Source organism: Enoplosus armatus, chromosome 6 (assembly GCF_043641665.1).
Source record: "Enoplosus armatus isolate fEnoArm2 chromosome 6, fEnoArm2.hap1, whole genome shotgun sequence".
In the NCBI taxonomy this organism is placed as follows: domain Eukaryota; kingdom Metazoa; phylum Chordata; class Actinopteri; order Centrarchiformes; family Enoplosidae; genus Enoplosus; species Enoplosus armatus.
Genome location: NC_092185.1, coordinates 12,656,284 through 12,671,961, shown reverse-complemented (window position 1 = coordinate 12,671,961; position 15,678 = coordinate 12,656,284). Strand labels below are relative to the sequence as shown.

Here is a 15,678-nt window from a genome sequence, read left to right as displayed (position 1 = left end):
TTTGAATATCATTACTTTCTCATTATTGTTATTTACCTTATCTGTATTTTTTTTCTTGTCAATCTGCTGAGTTATTCAGACACTGTTTTTGTTTAAGGTTTTCAATAAAGTTACCCAAACACAAGCGGAAGTGACATCATCAACAAGCCTCGGTCAGACTGCTGAATCAAAACAATGGCCGACTGGCAAGCTAGCATTTCACCTCTTGTGATCTCTTTAGATGTTTAACAGATAACGTTCACTGACTCCGTGTAAGAAACGCTCAGTGGGATGGATAGATGATTTAATAAGTGTATTTTGAAAGAATAAAAGCGAGCTGCCAAGCCTCACTTTCCGCTGCCAAAATGAGCGATGTTGTGGAGAGGACCCTGACAGCTCTGCCGAGCCTCCTGTCTTTAGACTCTCAGCCTGGATCTGCAAAACTGTCCTCCACCTCCAAACTAGGAAACCTCATCAGAGGTATCACTGAGCTAACGTCCAAACATGTGAGTGTGTCCTTAAAAGCTGACGCTGAGGCGAAATATGTTGAGTCAGTTGATGATATGCTCTAACGTTAGCTTGCTTGGCTGCCTATGCTAACTCCCTCCCGCTAAGTTTTAGACTGATTTATAGACAGCCCTCTCGTTTATGTCATGTTATTATCATGTGGTAATACAGGTGAAATCAGAGCTGGGACTATTTTAAAAACGTGTCCTTATTGGTGTGTTCGTGTGCTTGCGAGAAGCTCAGACATTCGAGATGTTCAGCTCAGCTGCCATTATGCGTTGCATTCACAAACTGTGTTGCAGAGAAGTTAAACCTGGGAGGCAAACATGAACGTTGTGTAAAACATTTTGCTGTCTTTGATGTTGTAATTTCCCACAAACACACGAATGCAACTTGTGGTATAAGCTAAATACAGCTAATGTTTTCTTTGATGCATTGTCTATCTAAAGCAAGTCTCTACAAGTTGATTTGTATTGTATTCTGTACTGGCATGGTGTACTTTAGGCAAGTGTATCTAATTGTACAATGTAGCAACTACTGTTTAACATTGGCATTAAAGATAAGAGGCTTTGACACTGCCTTAATTAAAGGAGTCTGCTTCCATTCCTTACTATCAGCACAGTGTAAAGAAAAGAATCCTTTACCTATTATAGACTTAAATCCATACAGGTATACATTTGCTTCACTGGCTCTGGTATCATGACTATAAACTTCTCCCACCTACTTGAAACAATTGGTGAAATTGTTTCAACTGCCTGGAGGCACTTCTCTGTAAGATCCTGGTATGTAGTTCATGAGCTGAATTATGGTCTTTTAATCTGATCAATGACAGTACACACAGCATGATCGTGCCAGCCTTGGCAGGCCTTTCTTCTGTATTTGATCTTAAATGTGACACTTAAATATGTTTCCCCCATTCAGGAGGAGGAAAAACTTATTCAACGTGAACTAACATCTATCAAAGAACAGGTGTCCTCCCCCAACACCTCCATGGTACGACGCTCCTGATTTTGCACAAGAAACTAGATTATTCAAATAGGTCCAGTGATGTCTGAAAGTACTGATGTGTTTACTTCTTCCTTGTGTCATAATCTGATCTCAGAGGCAGATGAAGGAGCTCATGGTGAGAGCGATCTACTGTGAGATGCTCGGTTACGAGGCCTCGTTCAGCTACATTCATGCCATCAAACTGGCTCAACAAGGCACTGCGCTGGAGAAAAGAGTCGGTATGTTCTTTTGTAATTAGCCTGCTTAACCCTTAACTCACTTAGTCTCAAGATCAACACAAAAGGTGCATGATTAGAAGCTTTTTGAGTTTTTAAAGGGTTAAGATTTTTTGAGAACCTTTTTCATTTGTAATCACAACAACTTTATTGACCTAACTATGAAACAACCACACTGCATCTTCCTAAACTGCTTTGGGTAAAGAAATGTTTTGTGTGTGCTCTGCAGGTTACCTCGCTGTGTCTTTGTTTCTGAATGAAAGTCATGAGCTGCTTCTTCTTCTTGTGAACACTGTATTAAAGGTGGGTGTTACGTTTTTCTTTTTTTTTTTTTTTTACAGTATTTATCATCTGGTGGCTAAATAAAGGATGTTGATGTATTTTTGTGTTTTCAGGACCTTCAGAGCACAAACCTTATTGAAGTGTGCATGGCTCTAACTGTTGTCAGCCAGATGTTCCCCAAAGATATGATTCCTGCAATCCTTCCTCTGGTCGAGGAGAAACTTAATCACCCAAAGTAAGAAATACTCCAGTCCAATTAGTTACATATATGTTTTCAAGTGTATTTAGTCATATGATAAACTGGGGCCTGACAAATATGCTTGAATGTTATGATTTATAAGAGTTTCTCCTAACATATTTGTAGAGAAATCATTCGACGAAAAGCAGTCCTGGCACTGTATAAATTCTATCTAATAGCACCGAATCAAGTTCAACACATCCACAACAAGTTTCGCAAAGCTCTGTGTGACAAGGATCCTGGTGTCATGACAGCTTCACTACACATCTACTTACAGATGATCCAGGTAATCTTTTTTTCTGGACTCTGTAGTTATTTATTTCACAACATTAACTGCTTATTACTTATTGAGAAAACATTAAACAGACATCTTGGTTTGGTTTCCTGTGTTGTAATCCAGTCATGTCACATACTTTTCTTTTGTTACAGGAGAATCCAGAAGGTTATAAGGACCTGACGGCAAGTTTTGTCACCATACTGAAGCAAGTAGTGGGGGGAAAGCTGCCCATGGATTTTAACTATCATAGTGTTCCTGCTCCATGGCTGCAAATTCAGCTTCTCAGAATACTTTCCTTACTTGGGAAAAATGACCAGAGGTAATTATTACTTTTTTTAGTCCCCCAATGAACTGACAGTTTAGATTAGATTAGATTCAACTTTATTGTTATTGCACAGAGTATGAGTACTGAGACAACAAAATACAGTTTAGCATCTAACCAGAAGCATTTAAGTGCAGAGTAATGTACATATAGAGGAAATATATAAATAACAGTAGTATGAGCATGTGCAGCAGTTACAGTAGTCAGTGCAGGTATAAAAGTAATGCTGATAGTAGACATTATATACAGAATAAACAGCTGGAGGTATGACATGAATACAGTATATACGCTATAGGTCAGATATGTATAGTATAGACAGTAGTGTACATATGTATTGGTAAGTGAGAGCATAAATAGTGCAGGTAAGTGTATGTGCAGTACTGTGGCAGTGGTAAGTGAGTATGTTTCTGCTATCATGCGGTTGTACCCTGTACTCGTATCCTTACAAGTAAATTCTGCTCTTTGTTCAACAGTACGAGTGAGATCATGTATGAAGTCCTCCAAGAGTCTTTACGAAGAGCAGAGATGAATCATAACATCACCTATGGTATGTAAAATTAGTTAAAAGGAAAAAAATAGAAGTATCATTTTTTTTGTATATTTGGTAGTTTGAAATAATTTGATTTGAATACATTTCTCTTTATTTCCAGCAATATTATACGAATGTGTAAAATGTATTTACACAATTCATCCCAAATCTGAACTTTTGGAAAAAGCTGCAAAGTGCATCGGCAACTTTGTTCTGTCGCCGAAGATTAATCTCACATATCTTGGTAAGATCCAAAGAAAACCTTTGATTTAAGTATTTTTCAAATTTACAATCAAGATTTCAGATATTCGCTGTGGTACATCTGTTTATTTGATGTTACTGTAGGCTTGAAGGCCCTCACCTACGTGGTCCAGCAGGATCCTAAACTGGCCCTGCAGCATCAGATGACCATCATAGAGTGTCTCGATCACCCTGACCTCATCATCAAGCATGAGGTGAGGCAGATGCTGGTGTAGTCAGGATTTTGGTGTCATGGAATTGTGGGTTTACATCATTATGGTGTTTTTTTTTTCTTTTTTCTTGTAGACACTGGAGTTGCTCTTTCGGATCACTAACGCCCAGAACGTTACAGTCATTGTCGAGAAAATGCTGGAGTTTCTGCGCATCAGTAAAGATGACTACACTACCATTGACCTGGTGGGAAAGGTGGCAGAACTGGCAGAAAAATATCCTTCCAAGTGTGTTTTTAATGCTATGAGCAGGAGATGGCGCTCAGTGTTAAAATAAATTTAGCTGATATAAATATTGAAATAAGAATTGACTTGCCAGTCACAAACTGCATGTCTAGTGGAATTGTTTCTCTGATCCAAGAAGCAAATCATACTTAAATTATTGCATGGGTTTACAACACTAATTTTGTCAGTAGAACATAAAGACATTTCTGCTGTATATCCTCCTGAAGACTTATACCGGTGGTTCAAGGCCTAAATGATAACTCTAATCAGACTGTGTTGAAGCACGGTGAGCTGCAGTGGAGTCTCAGTTTCTCAATATTAAAGCTACTGCTACTATCCAGTCCTTTTTAATAATGCTGTTGTATTTTTTATAGCTTGTCTGTTCCTATTTATTGTGTTGATTGTTTTCCTATAAACCTTTTATACATATGCACCAGACAATGAATGGTTCATTGAGACCATGAACACAGTGTTTTCATTGGGTGGAGACATGATGCAGCCTGACATCCCAAACAGTTTCCTTAAACTGCTGTCCGAGGGTGAGTGAACCACACACTCTACTTATTCTGTAGTGTCCCTGTGTTGTCACATTTCAGTTCATGATATTTATTAGTATTTTTTCTTTAATGGCCCAGGATTTGACAGCGTGGAGGAAGACAGGAAGTTGAGGCTGTTTGCTGTGGATTCATATGTTTCTCTGCTCCAAGGAGAACCTGGCAAACTGCCACAGCGCTTTCTCCAAGTCATCAGCTGGGTGAGTGTTTTTTGCACAATGAGCAGTTTGTATAATTCTTATGTAATAATGAGAACAAGAAGCAGAAGAAGGAAAGGGAATACAATGTTTGGAGCATACTTTACCAGTTAGATGGTACCCTGGTAGCCTAAAAATCCTAACTGGAGATATGTGAATGAATTTTTGCAGGAATTATGCAAGAAAATACAAAGTCACAGTTGTTCACAGTTGAAATTATATTTTCTAAATCTTTTACAGTTGAAAATATTTAATGACAGTACTTCTCTTTATCTGTCCTTCAAATGTAACTTACTACATACTAGTGACATTCACTGCCTAGTATGTTGAATACACTAAAGTTTTACTCTTCTCTGGCATGCACAGGTCCTCGGCGAATACTCCTATTTGAGGGAGGACCTTGAAGCGGCCACAGTCCTGAGGCTGCTGGCCAAACTGTTGGACATGAAGAACACCAGCAGCGAAACAAAGAGCTGGGTCCTCATGGGAATGGCCAAGCTCTGTGAGGGCGGGGTAGGTGTGTCTGTGGCTCAGGAGGTTTCTGAAGCATACGTCAGCTCCCTGGACACAGTGCTGAGACAGAGGGCTCAGGAGCTGCAGCACCTCAGCCAAGACTCTGAACTACGAGCCAGGATGCTGCCTCGAGATGCCGGCCTGGAATCCCTGGAGGTAACATGGAGGGCTGCAGAATTAGAAAGTATTTTGTCCTTGTAATGCTTACAATCAGTACTCCTAGAACCCAGCTATACTGAAAACATGGAAACACTTAATCTAACTTTGAATGTCTGCTGCTGTTGAAACGTGTCACACTTTGGTGTAAGATGCCAGAAACAATAAAACGTAAAATGCTTTGGCTCTCAACCACAACAGATGATATCACTTTGTAGTTCCTCTCTGGCAGAGTAAGTGCTCATTATCTGATGTCTGGAGGGAAAAAAACCTGCATACACTTGCCCTCCATGACACAGTCGGGTGATTAGATTAATTGCAGCATTTATCTAAATAATGGGGATCATTATTCTTGTAGTAATCATAGCAGCATATCTAGTCTGATGGGTTGGGTTTACCACAGAACTCCATTCAGTAGCGGATGCAGTGTCAGTCAAGTAGAGAACAAGAATAATCCTAAATACACAAATGTTTCCTCTTTTTGTTTAAAATGTCATTTTCAAATTTCAAAATTTTAGTAATTGAATTGTTGTGGTAAAGCAAAGTGTAAAAATGGTATAAATTATATGAGATATATTTTCAAGCACACTTTTCAAGTCCTGTGGAACTTTTCCAAATGATCTTCTCATCCCCATTACAGGAGAAGTTTAAACTTGCAGTTGTTGTTGGTTTCCAGGTGGATTCCTCGCTGTCATTTCTTGATGGATTCGTGTCGGAGGCGTTGGCCGCTGGCGCTGCTCCATACAAGCCTCCCCATCAACGGCAGGAGGAATTAGCTCAGGCAAAAGGTAAGAGTCATTCAAATATTTCACACTGGTTTGGCAGCATGTGCACTGCCTTATTTTAACTGTGCTGTCTGCCTCAGCGTTGAGCCTGGAGCCATACGGCCTGTCACTGCCCATCAGCATGTCCTCCTGCAGCATCACCGACAGACAGTCTCCAACACTGCTGTCCATGAGCTCTGGTCTGTCAGGCGATAGCACCGACTTCTCACACAAAGGAGGGTACGTAGACACAACGTGCATACTTGAATAGCTTACACACAAATGCATGGCTGGTTTAGAACTCGTGCTTTTTTTGGTTTCAGCTCTACAACTCTGAAGCTGGATGGTGTGAGGAGGGTGTGGGGGAGGGACGGCTACCTAGTGCAGAGGGAATCTGTGGAGGAGCCTGCCCAGGTCGAAGTTCCCAGTCCCCTCCGGTCACCCAGCCAGCAGGGAGAGGCTGACAGTTCACACAGCCAGACTCCCACCCCGATACCGACCCCTGAGCCCGAACAAGAGAAACAGCAGCTGGCCTCCTCGCTGTTTGTCGGCCTGGGCTCCCAAAGCTCTGTGTGTCTGGTGAGCGTTTTAATTCTTCTCTATCTGTTTGAGGTACGGCTGCACAATATGACGTGAAGCTGCGAGGTGTGGTGGTGAATCTGTCTGATATTATACTTCCAATGTGAGATTAAATAAAGACTTGAGCGCCTTCTCCAGGAAGTCTTTTATTGTGAAGCAGCTGCAGATATCAGAATCAGATTCAGAATCAGAATCAGAAACTGTTTATTGCCAAGTAACATACATTACAAGGAATTTGCCGTGGTCTGATGGCTACATTTTATTTAACATATAACATATAATCTGACAGACAACAAGCATGTAAAAATATAAAGGTAAAAGAATAATAAGAATAAGATAAATGGCAAACAGTGCAGTGACCAAAATAAAGTGTGCAGATAAAGTGTCCAGTAGGGGGTGTGTGCATTAATGTAATGCAGGGGGGACAGGGGCGGCGTACGTTAGTACAACATATAACTTGTGTTTGTGTTGGGGGGGGGGGGGGGGGATCAGTGCAAGGCTTTGGCCGTGTTCGTCAGGTTGACTGCAGAGGGGAAGAAACTGTACATGTGACATATATGAATCTGTTGAGTTAGTCCTGAATGCTTGATAAGCAACAAATGAGCATTCAGGACTAAGAGAGATTTGACACATTGTGCATTACTACAAATGCATATGTTACAACTTAAACTTTTCCTTTTAACAGATGGGAAAATCTGAGCCGACACCCCAGCGTTTCAGAAGGAAAGCCAAAAGTCCGGCCTTGTCCTCGGGTGCCAGCGAGGAAATATCCAACTCCCTCGTCTCTACTCCCAGCACAGTGGATCACTTGCTGTGTAATAACCTCCTGGACTCCAACATCACCTCAGAGCTGGCTGTTTCTCCACCCGACCAGACATCCCAACTCTCTCAGGGCCTCACTACTGTAAATGGTCCCTGTGATGTAGTTGTAGACAGTGACATAACAGGAAGTAACCCCGCTTTCATTAGAGATAATGGTGTTGCTGTAGCTGCTGATCCTGCTCCACATGAAGACCCAGACACCCCTAAAGACTTGTGTCTCAGTTCCTATCTTCCTGCAGAGCTCTCTGGACTCTCCCACTCAGAAATCACTCCTCTGTGCTCCAACCAAAGCCTGGATCTCTCAGCCTGTCATGTGCACAAAGAGGACTCTTTAGCGCTCGTTGTGTTTATTTACAACTCCTCTGACTCTGACATTCAACAGATACTACTAGAGCTTGACTCAGATGAACTTGAGGTACAGTAATTATCAAGCAGAAAATTATTAGTGAGGTCTTATGCTCTCCTTGCTAGTCTTTTCTATTAAGATTTTCTTGTTTATTTCAGGTGTGCTGTGCGTGTGACAGTCCAGTGCAGCAGATGAGAAGCCGCAGTGTAGCAGTGTGTCAGTATTCCCTGACAGTGAAGAGGCCTTCAGTCCATGTTGAAGTGGTTGGGATGGTATCTTACCAGTTTCCTGTTGGGACACCTCAGTCGGCGCAGCTCTCATACAAACTGCCTCTAACCAACTTCATCAGGTGAAATATTTTCCTCTTTTTTTCCAAGCATGGCTGCGCAGAGACGATCAGTTGCTTACTATAATTTCACATGTTTCCTTCAGACCTTTGACTGTGTCCACAGAGGAGTACGGGACAATGTGGCTGGCCTTCTCTCATGATACGAAGCAGAACCTGACACTGATAATCGATGACCCAGAGCCTCTCACGGCCACTCTGAATGTGCTGAGGAAGAAACTTCAGCTTCATGTTGTGGAAATCATAGGTGAACAGACATTTATGTATGAACTAAAGCATATGTACATACAAAATGTATGATTTGAAAAAAAAAACCCAAACTACTAAGTGCACTGTATGTTATGATTATTTTGTCAAGTTAAAGTTAAGCATTTGTTTTTCAGTAATTTACAATATTATTAGTTACTTTGGTACCACTTTCTATTAAGGCATATTTGTAAATTATTTCTAAGTTGTAAGTGATGACTTTATTAATGTTAATAAATTGGTTATTAATGCTTTACAGATCAGTAATAATCCATTAAAGCTAAAAAGCTTATTTCTGGTCTAAAAGCATAAATAAACGATTTGTTAAACTGTAACAAAGCCTTTGGTTGCAAATTATAAAGACTTTATAAAGTATGTATTATGTATTTATTAGTTTATTTAACTACGGACAGATAAACATTGTAGGCATCAAGCTGAGTTAGTCTTTTAAAATCTTGTCAGATCTCACCTGTAAGATCTGACAGCCACTTTTACACTGTTTGTGAGTGACAGTTATTATTATTTATCCCCACAGGTATGGAAGGGATTGTAGCTTGCCGCCTCCTCCAGGATCAGCCATGTCTGATGCACTGTCATGTGAATGCGGGAACGCTGGCTGTGTGGCTGCGCTCTCCAGTCCCTGACCTGCCCGACTGCCTGATCTACCACTGCCAGAGAGCTTTACAGGAGCACTGAGCCCCAACTGCGATACCTCCACTGACACCACCGAGCAACATGAGCACTGACCCTCAACCACTGAAGAAGAGGAAGGTACACAGAGCAGGACGTCTGATGTTGTGCATTCTCATCTTTACATTACAGAGTTTACCATTTGTTAATCTCTTCCACTAAATGTTGCCTAGTAGGATTTTTCTTTTGTCTACAAATCATTTCTTATTGGTGGGTGGAATAATTCATATTTGTTTGCAAGTCATGGCTGGTAATAACCTCAGGGCCAAAAGGTTGTGCTTTTAACCTTTTGTGGATGTTTGATGTTTCAGAATAACACTTAATGTCTTAAAACGATGGCAGGGCTCCATAATGACTTCAATGATTGAAACATTGTTTGTGAGTGAACTGAATACTAATCATGATTTTCTGCAGTTATTATTTGCGCCCCAGGACTGCATGCTAAATAACAAGAGAGGTTATGTCCTGTTTTGTAATTTGTGACATGATTTTTAAAAATCAGCTACATTTTCTTGGTTAGAATGATCATGACACTGAAGCCCATTTAGATTTTAATTCAGACAAAGATAATTTCTCATTTAGCATATTGAAGTATTTCGTTGCTGTTATTAACTTTCATCAATACTGATTGAAATGGAAACATAAATTATTGCACTGGATTGGTTGATAGGTTTATTAGGTGTTTTGGCAGAGAGCAGGGCGAAGATATTGGTATCTTTTAGGAATAATAAATTAATTGTTCATTGTTTCTGGTATGGAGAGTTTAAAATACTAATACTAAACTAATATTTACAGAGACCTGCACGTCTTCACTGCTGAAAAAAAGCAGCAAAAAGAGGTTTACATCCCTGTTTGTCTAAAGGATTACGTTGTGCTGACACTAACCTCCGGCTGCAGGAGTTACATTTCTTACATGTATGATGGGAGTATTTAGTCTTACATGTAGCCATGAAGATTTCACTTTGCGACGTCCGCATTGTTCATTTATCATTATGATGAGGAGCATTTCAGTTTTCCTTCATGTTTTGCAGACGCTGCCTTCTGTGTGATATGATTATCTATGCACCCATGTTTCTGGTTTGTCCGTTTTGGTGAGAGGTGAATTTTAGTGGTCTTTGATTATTATATTTTTCTATCAATGCAGTATTAAAAACATATTTATTGGATTTATATTCTTACAGAAAATATTTTATATTAATTTCCCTGAAAGAAAAAAAATCATTGTGCTTCATGTACTGTTTGACTCGTCTCAGCCTGTTTTATTTAATTCAATCTGAAGGGAAAGTTTACCTTTTCGTTTTTTGTTGCCTGTGTCCTGATTTAACAATGTGTCTGAAACTCAACTTTAACCAAACGCCTTATGTTCTAATGCCGAGGTGGCGTGTTTGATTTGTGCCTGTGGTACAGAGAAGAAGATCATTGTTTCTTAGAGTGCCTGTCACTACATTCTGCTAACTTATGAATAAATTCAACACATGTAAATCAACTTGATTTTGACTCGATGATTATTCATGAAATAGATGCTATGATGTAGATCTGTAATTGCTATGAAACAGATGTGCTGGTGCAAAGAGGGACGTTATTACAGTAAAGAGAATATTATTATCTGACTTATTTGCTGATGGAAAAAAATGTTTCACTATTATTTATTGAATGAGCATTGTTTACTATAAGAACACACCAAATATAAAAAAAACATTAGTAACATTTGATTTGCTATCTTTACAGTCCACATTTGTATTTACTGAGACCCTAAAAAGAGATAATCTCAGTCTCTTATCAACATAACCTTTTTCTAATTTAACATGAGAAAACAATGAGATGATGAGATAGTCCGGGGTAATGGGTTTTACCTGGATTCACCTCATAATCATATGTCATACTAATGTATATACACATCTGACTCTACTCACTACACCTATAATGCTAAAGGAAACATGTAAAATATATAAAAGTGACATGACAGCAGCGTCTTCATCAACAGGAATTATCTGGGATTAGCAAAATGAAAAAACAGCTGTAGCTGTTTGTCTCAGTCCAGGTCTTAAATAAAAGCAAGTACATGAGTGTCATTTGAAAAAATATTTTTTTGTTATAATAATTATTTTGTGACCTCTCAAGACAACAAAAAATCTATATCCATGTCCAAGAGAAGATGAAGATCCCATAAAATCATGCTTTCACTGCTCTGCATTGGCTAAAACCTTCAAACGTATTCATCAAAGTAGGCAAAACATCTGCTGTGACTTCACAAATTTAGTGTTTACTCACTCTTTGAAACAAACTAAGAAATTACAGAGTTTGTGTTTTTTTGCACATTTGTACAATCTTGGCCAGGGAATATTAGCAGCTCAGCAGGCCCACCCCCTTCATCGTATTGTTGAAGTTAAAAAGTGCTCTGTATTATAAAATAATAAAATGTACTCAGCATATCAACTATCCATATCTGATATTAAGGTTTGCACGAGTGAGGAAAACTGTGTATGTTGAAACATGTAACCAAACAAAACACGGCCTGGAAAGACAGATAACATGAGGCTGCAAATATAGAAGTAGAGAGAAGAGATAAGAGCGTCAGCTGTCGGTAGTAAATCCAAAATAATCTGGCCACTGATGCCAGCGTCAGCTGTTGAAGAATAAAACTCTATTGCTCGTCTCCGGTGAATTCTTGGAACCTGTTTGTGACTCCAAGAGCTACTAAATCCTACAGAAGACTAAGTGTTGGAGAAGAGATCCAGACTCTAACTCTGGCCCAGACCTGGACTTCTTATCTTCAACAGTATCAGCTACATACTTCAACATATGCAATACGAAGTAGTTTCCACCTAAATGTGACAGATGTGTCTCAGTGCTGACTGTGTTGATGTTGCGTCGTTCGTGAGATAAAGCGCATGGCCAGGCTGTGCTCGTCCTCCACAGGCTGCTGCGACAGGTTGTTTGTCTGCCTGATGCTGTCGAGGGTGCAGCCTTGGCGAGGACACACAGTAAAACGAGACAACAGAGTGACCAGGATGGCCTTCATCATCACCATGGCGATGTGTTTGCCCACGCAGGAACGAGGCCCGCAGCCAAAGGGCTGGAAGAAACGACTGGGCACCTGCCGAACAGAGGAGGTATAGACTGAAATGTTTTTTGTTTGTAGAGCCACATATTGCTGCACAACCTTCAGCTGACTTACTGTTTTGTCAAAGTTCAGTAGGCTGAACTCTCTGGGTTTTGGGAAGAATTCAGTTTTATGCATAAGACCAATGTTGAGAATGATGTTGGTTCCTTTTGTAATTTTAGTGCCTTCGATGTTGTCGTCTTCCAGAGCTTTTCGCATTGTGAAATCCACCACGGGATGAAACCTCAAAGACTCATTGATGAAACTCTCCAGTACTTTCAAGCTTTGATAGTCGATGTTTCCATCATCTTTTTCACCTGGAAATGAAAATGCAGCATTCATGGATCGTTGGAATAGTTTAATTTTTAGCTTTCATGGAGTGAAACTGAGATCAATGCCGCGCAAATACACTTACTCAAGACAGCCTTCATCTCCTCCACTAACCTCAGCTCTACGTCTGGGTTTTGTTTCAGCAGCATCAGCATGAAGAAGAGGCTGATGGAAAGCGTGTCGGGCGCTGCGATCACCATCTCCAGCACGCACTGCCTGACGTTATCCGGTGAAAGCTCTCCGAGGTTCTGTTAAAAAAAGAAAATTAAGGTATGCAGATCATCAAGATGGTAACTCTGTGACACAGGTAGTATAGATTCATCAAAAGAGACAAACCTGAGCAAAGATGAGCTCCGTTGCAAAGTCAAGATCATCATCCAACTTCTCAGACTCATTTACAATTTTTCTTTTTATTTCAAGAAGGCTCTCCATCGCATCCTGCAACTCTCGGCTGTTGGCACACAAAGCAACGCAAAGAGTGGGTTGAAGAAATCACAAGCCAAATGTTGACTTATTGTGACGAGCGAGGATCTTACGCTGCTCTCTTGTGCTTGTTGTACAGCCATCCAATCTTGAAGAATATATCAGGCTTTATTAGAACTGTTTGCCAGGTCTCAAAGTAGCTTTGGATTTTCATCAGCAAGTCCTTTTCTGAGTTACGGGGAGCAAGAAACAGAGTCAGGAGCTGCAGGCGTCAGTGCAAGAACTGGAAATAGTATTTACTGGCAGAAAATACACTGTGTGAGTGCAGCATGTACAGACAGTGAACATGCAGCTGAACATGCAGCTGACCATTGAGCGGCACCCTGAGGAAAAGCCTATTGGAGATGTCCACCACTATGGATCTCAGCAGATTGAGGGCGTCCACATGTCCGGAGGGGTCGGTCATCTCCTGCAGGCGGTCCAGGTGTTTGGCTGTGGCACTCACACAGATTCCCACAGTCCTCTGGAGGCTGGGGCCTGTCAGAGCTGGGAAACAGCCATGAAACGGTGCAGTAATTAAAATACAATGAAGCAGTGTTTCAGTTACTGGCAGATGTATTTTGTTAGTTTATTAGCTACGGGAAAATGTGTAGAAAGTGAGGTGAAATAAGACACCACAGACTCTATACTCTCCATTTAAGGTAATTACTCACCTTTAGAAAAATATGTCCTCACTTTTTTCCAGAGGAGGACATCACTATTGAAAATGATACCCCTCCCTTCCATCCCAATACACTCCAGCCCTGTTTTGCTCCCAAATCTGGCAGTGTAGTGGGCGCTCCTCAGAACATGATACACTGCTGAAGACCTACAAGAGTAGCCGGGCTTTGACTTATGACAGATTCATGGGGTGAATTGTGAGTGTAAAAGAGTTTTATCTCAAAGGACTTGCCTGCTCAGAATGACGGTCTCCTCGCCGTTAATCCAGACGCGGACAATGCTGCCGTATTTGTTGTTGTAGTAGTTGATCGCTGTTCCTATCCCAGTCCAGATGAATCTGCTGTAGGAGAGGATAGGACCGAGTCCCACCAAGAAGGAAGGACCTGGCAGAAACAAACAGGTAATGATTTATGGCATAATAGATCCCAGTTCAGTTTCTTCAGTGTCTTAGCAAAGCATCCAGTCTGCTAAAGTGACCTTATCTTCAGGGACACTGGCAGCACTATAATGTGCTCTAATGTCCATGTGATAAGGGACAAGTGAAAACAGAGGACTTCCTGTAAGGAAATCAGAAAACATATCATGTCGTATGCATTAATAATGTGAAGAAGAAAGTTTTACTTTGGCTCTAAATGCCCTGCCCCTGTAATGAAAATTACAAACAGATTCTTTAAACAGATATTTCTCTTGCTTCTACCTGCTTGCACCTACAGTCACTTGTACATGTGGATCAATCTGTCATATGAAAGAACAGACGCTGAAGTCTCCTACCTGGTATATGTGGCCGGTGTGTTCGGCTCCAGGCGGTGAAGAGCAGCAGCAGCAGCAGTAGAAGCAGAGGGGCAGTGACTTCAGACACTGTCTCAACCATCATGTGGCCGACGGTCTCCAGCGGCAGCATCCCCTTCAAAACACCCAGCCAGGAACACACACACCTGAGCAGGCTGCTCACACAGCTTCTGTCTCCTCTAACCAACAGACACCACAAGTTCATCCATCTGTTAAAACAAACTAGAAGAACCTTAATCTGTGGACAGCTGTCCCTTTCATCCCTTGTAATGCTCTTGTCCTTCAGTGCTGCGATGTAACTCAACACTGGCATACATTACAACCAAAGTACACCCACATGAAGCTTTATGATGAACTGTTACTGATACGGCTCTTTGTGTCATGGTAGTGTTATAAGATTCCACATCTACAGTCAGGTTATCGGTGGCTGACAGATTATTCCCTCACTACAGTTTTATCAAACTCATAATATTAGCTTATTATCCCAACATATGATGTACAGTGAGTTGCAAAAGCAATTTCCCCCTTTGATTATTTACATAATTATCATTACACAGTATTTGTTACTGAATTAAAATGAGGACGATGAATTCAAAATCAGACAATGTGAGTTTATTGATGAATTCAGGGTCTCGCTCCAGTGATGGAAATGATCATTCGATACACCCTCATGCCCTTCTTGCTTCATTAAAAACTGAGAGGTGTACACTCTGCTTGAAGATTATCCTGTGTGACATGCTCACTGACTTCCTCTGTAAGATTTGAGATGACAGGCTGCAAACATTTGATCACTTTATGCATTTTATCGATCATAAAATATTTTCTTCCAATAACGTCCCTCCTCGACATCTCGACTAACACTAAGTCAAATACGGCATTCCTGAATATGTTCAAATCAAAGTTCAAGAAGGTCCACATAATGCTAAGATGTTTTTACATCTTTAAAACGTTAAAGCAGTTTCTTTAAGAGTATCTTTTAGATTCTACTTTGACAAATGATCAAAGAATAATACTTACGTCTCTTCTTCCCTCCTACCCCTGACAAGTT

The 15,678-nt window shown here is 40.6% G+C and overlaps 2 protein-coding genes across 2 annotated transcripts; one reads left to right on the top strand and one right to left on the bottom strand.

Moving 5' to 3' along the window:
• The first annotated feature begins 344 nt into the window (after positions 1 to 344).
• On the top strand, positions 345 to 9,510 carry ap4e1 (adaptor related protein complex 4 subunit epsilon 1). Its single transcript, XM_070907639.1, has 22 exons — positions 345 to 485; positions 1,408 to 1,479; positions 1,589 to 1,712; positions 1,939 to 2,012; positions 2,105 to 2,226; positions 2,356 to 2,515; positions 2,659 to 2,825; positions 3,302 to 3,375; positions 3,479 to 3,601; positions 3,703 to 3,812; positions 3,904 to 4,043; positions 4,479 to 4,591; positions 4,688 to 4,806; positions 5,170 to 5,472; positions 6,149 to 6,260; positions 6,338 to 6,476; positions 6,560 to 6,815; positions 7,501 to 7,750; positions 7,805 to 8,052; positions 8,142 to 8,332; positions 8,416 to 8,576; positions 9,111 to 9,510. Exons 1-22 carry the CDS (start codon positions 345 to 347, stop codon positions 9,269 to 9,271), a joined length of 3,360 nt encoding a protein of 1,119 aa, XP_070763740.1. The 3' UTR covers positions 9,272 to 9,510.
• A 2,600-nt stretch (positions 9,511 to 12,110) lies between these two features.
• On the bottom strand, positions 12,111 to 14,748 carry cyp19a1b (cytochrome P450, family 19, subfamily A, polypeptide 1b). Its single transcript, XM_070906959.1, has 9 exons — positions 14,613 to 14,748; positions 14,074 to 14,224; positions 13,835 to 13,989; positions 13,491 to 13,667; positions 13,235 to 13,349; positions 13,035 to 13,149; positions 12,784 to 12,946; positions 12,444 to 12,685; positions 12,111 to 12,362 (listed from the first exon to the last, which is right to left on the bottom strand). Exons 1-9 carry the CDS (start codon positions 14,740 to 14,742, stop codon positions 12,111 to 12,113), a joined length of 1,500 nt encoding a protein of 499 aa, XP_070763060.1. The 5' UTR covers positions 14,743 to 14,748.
• Positions 14,749 to 15,678: the final 930 nt, after the last annotated feature.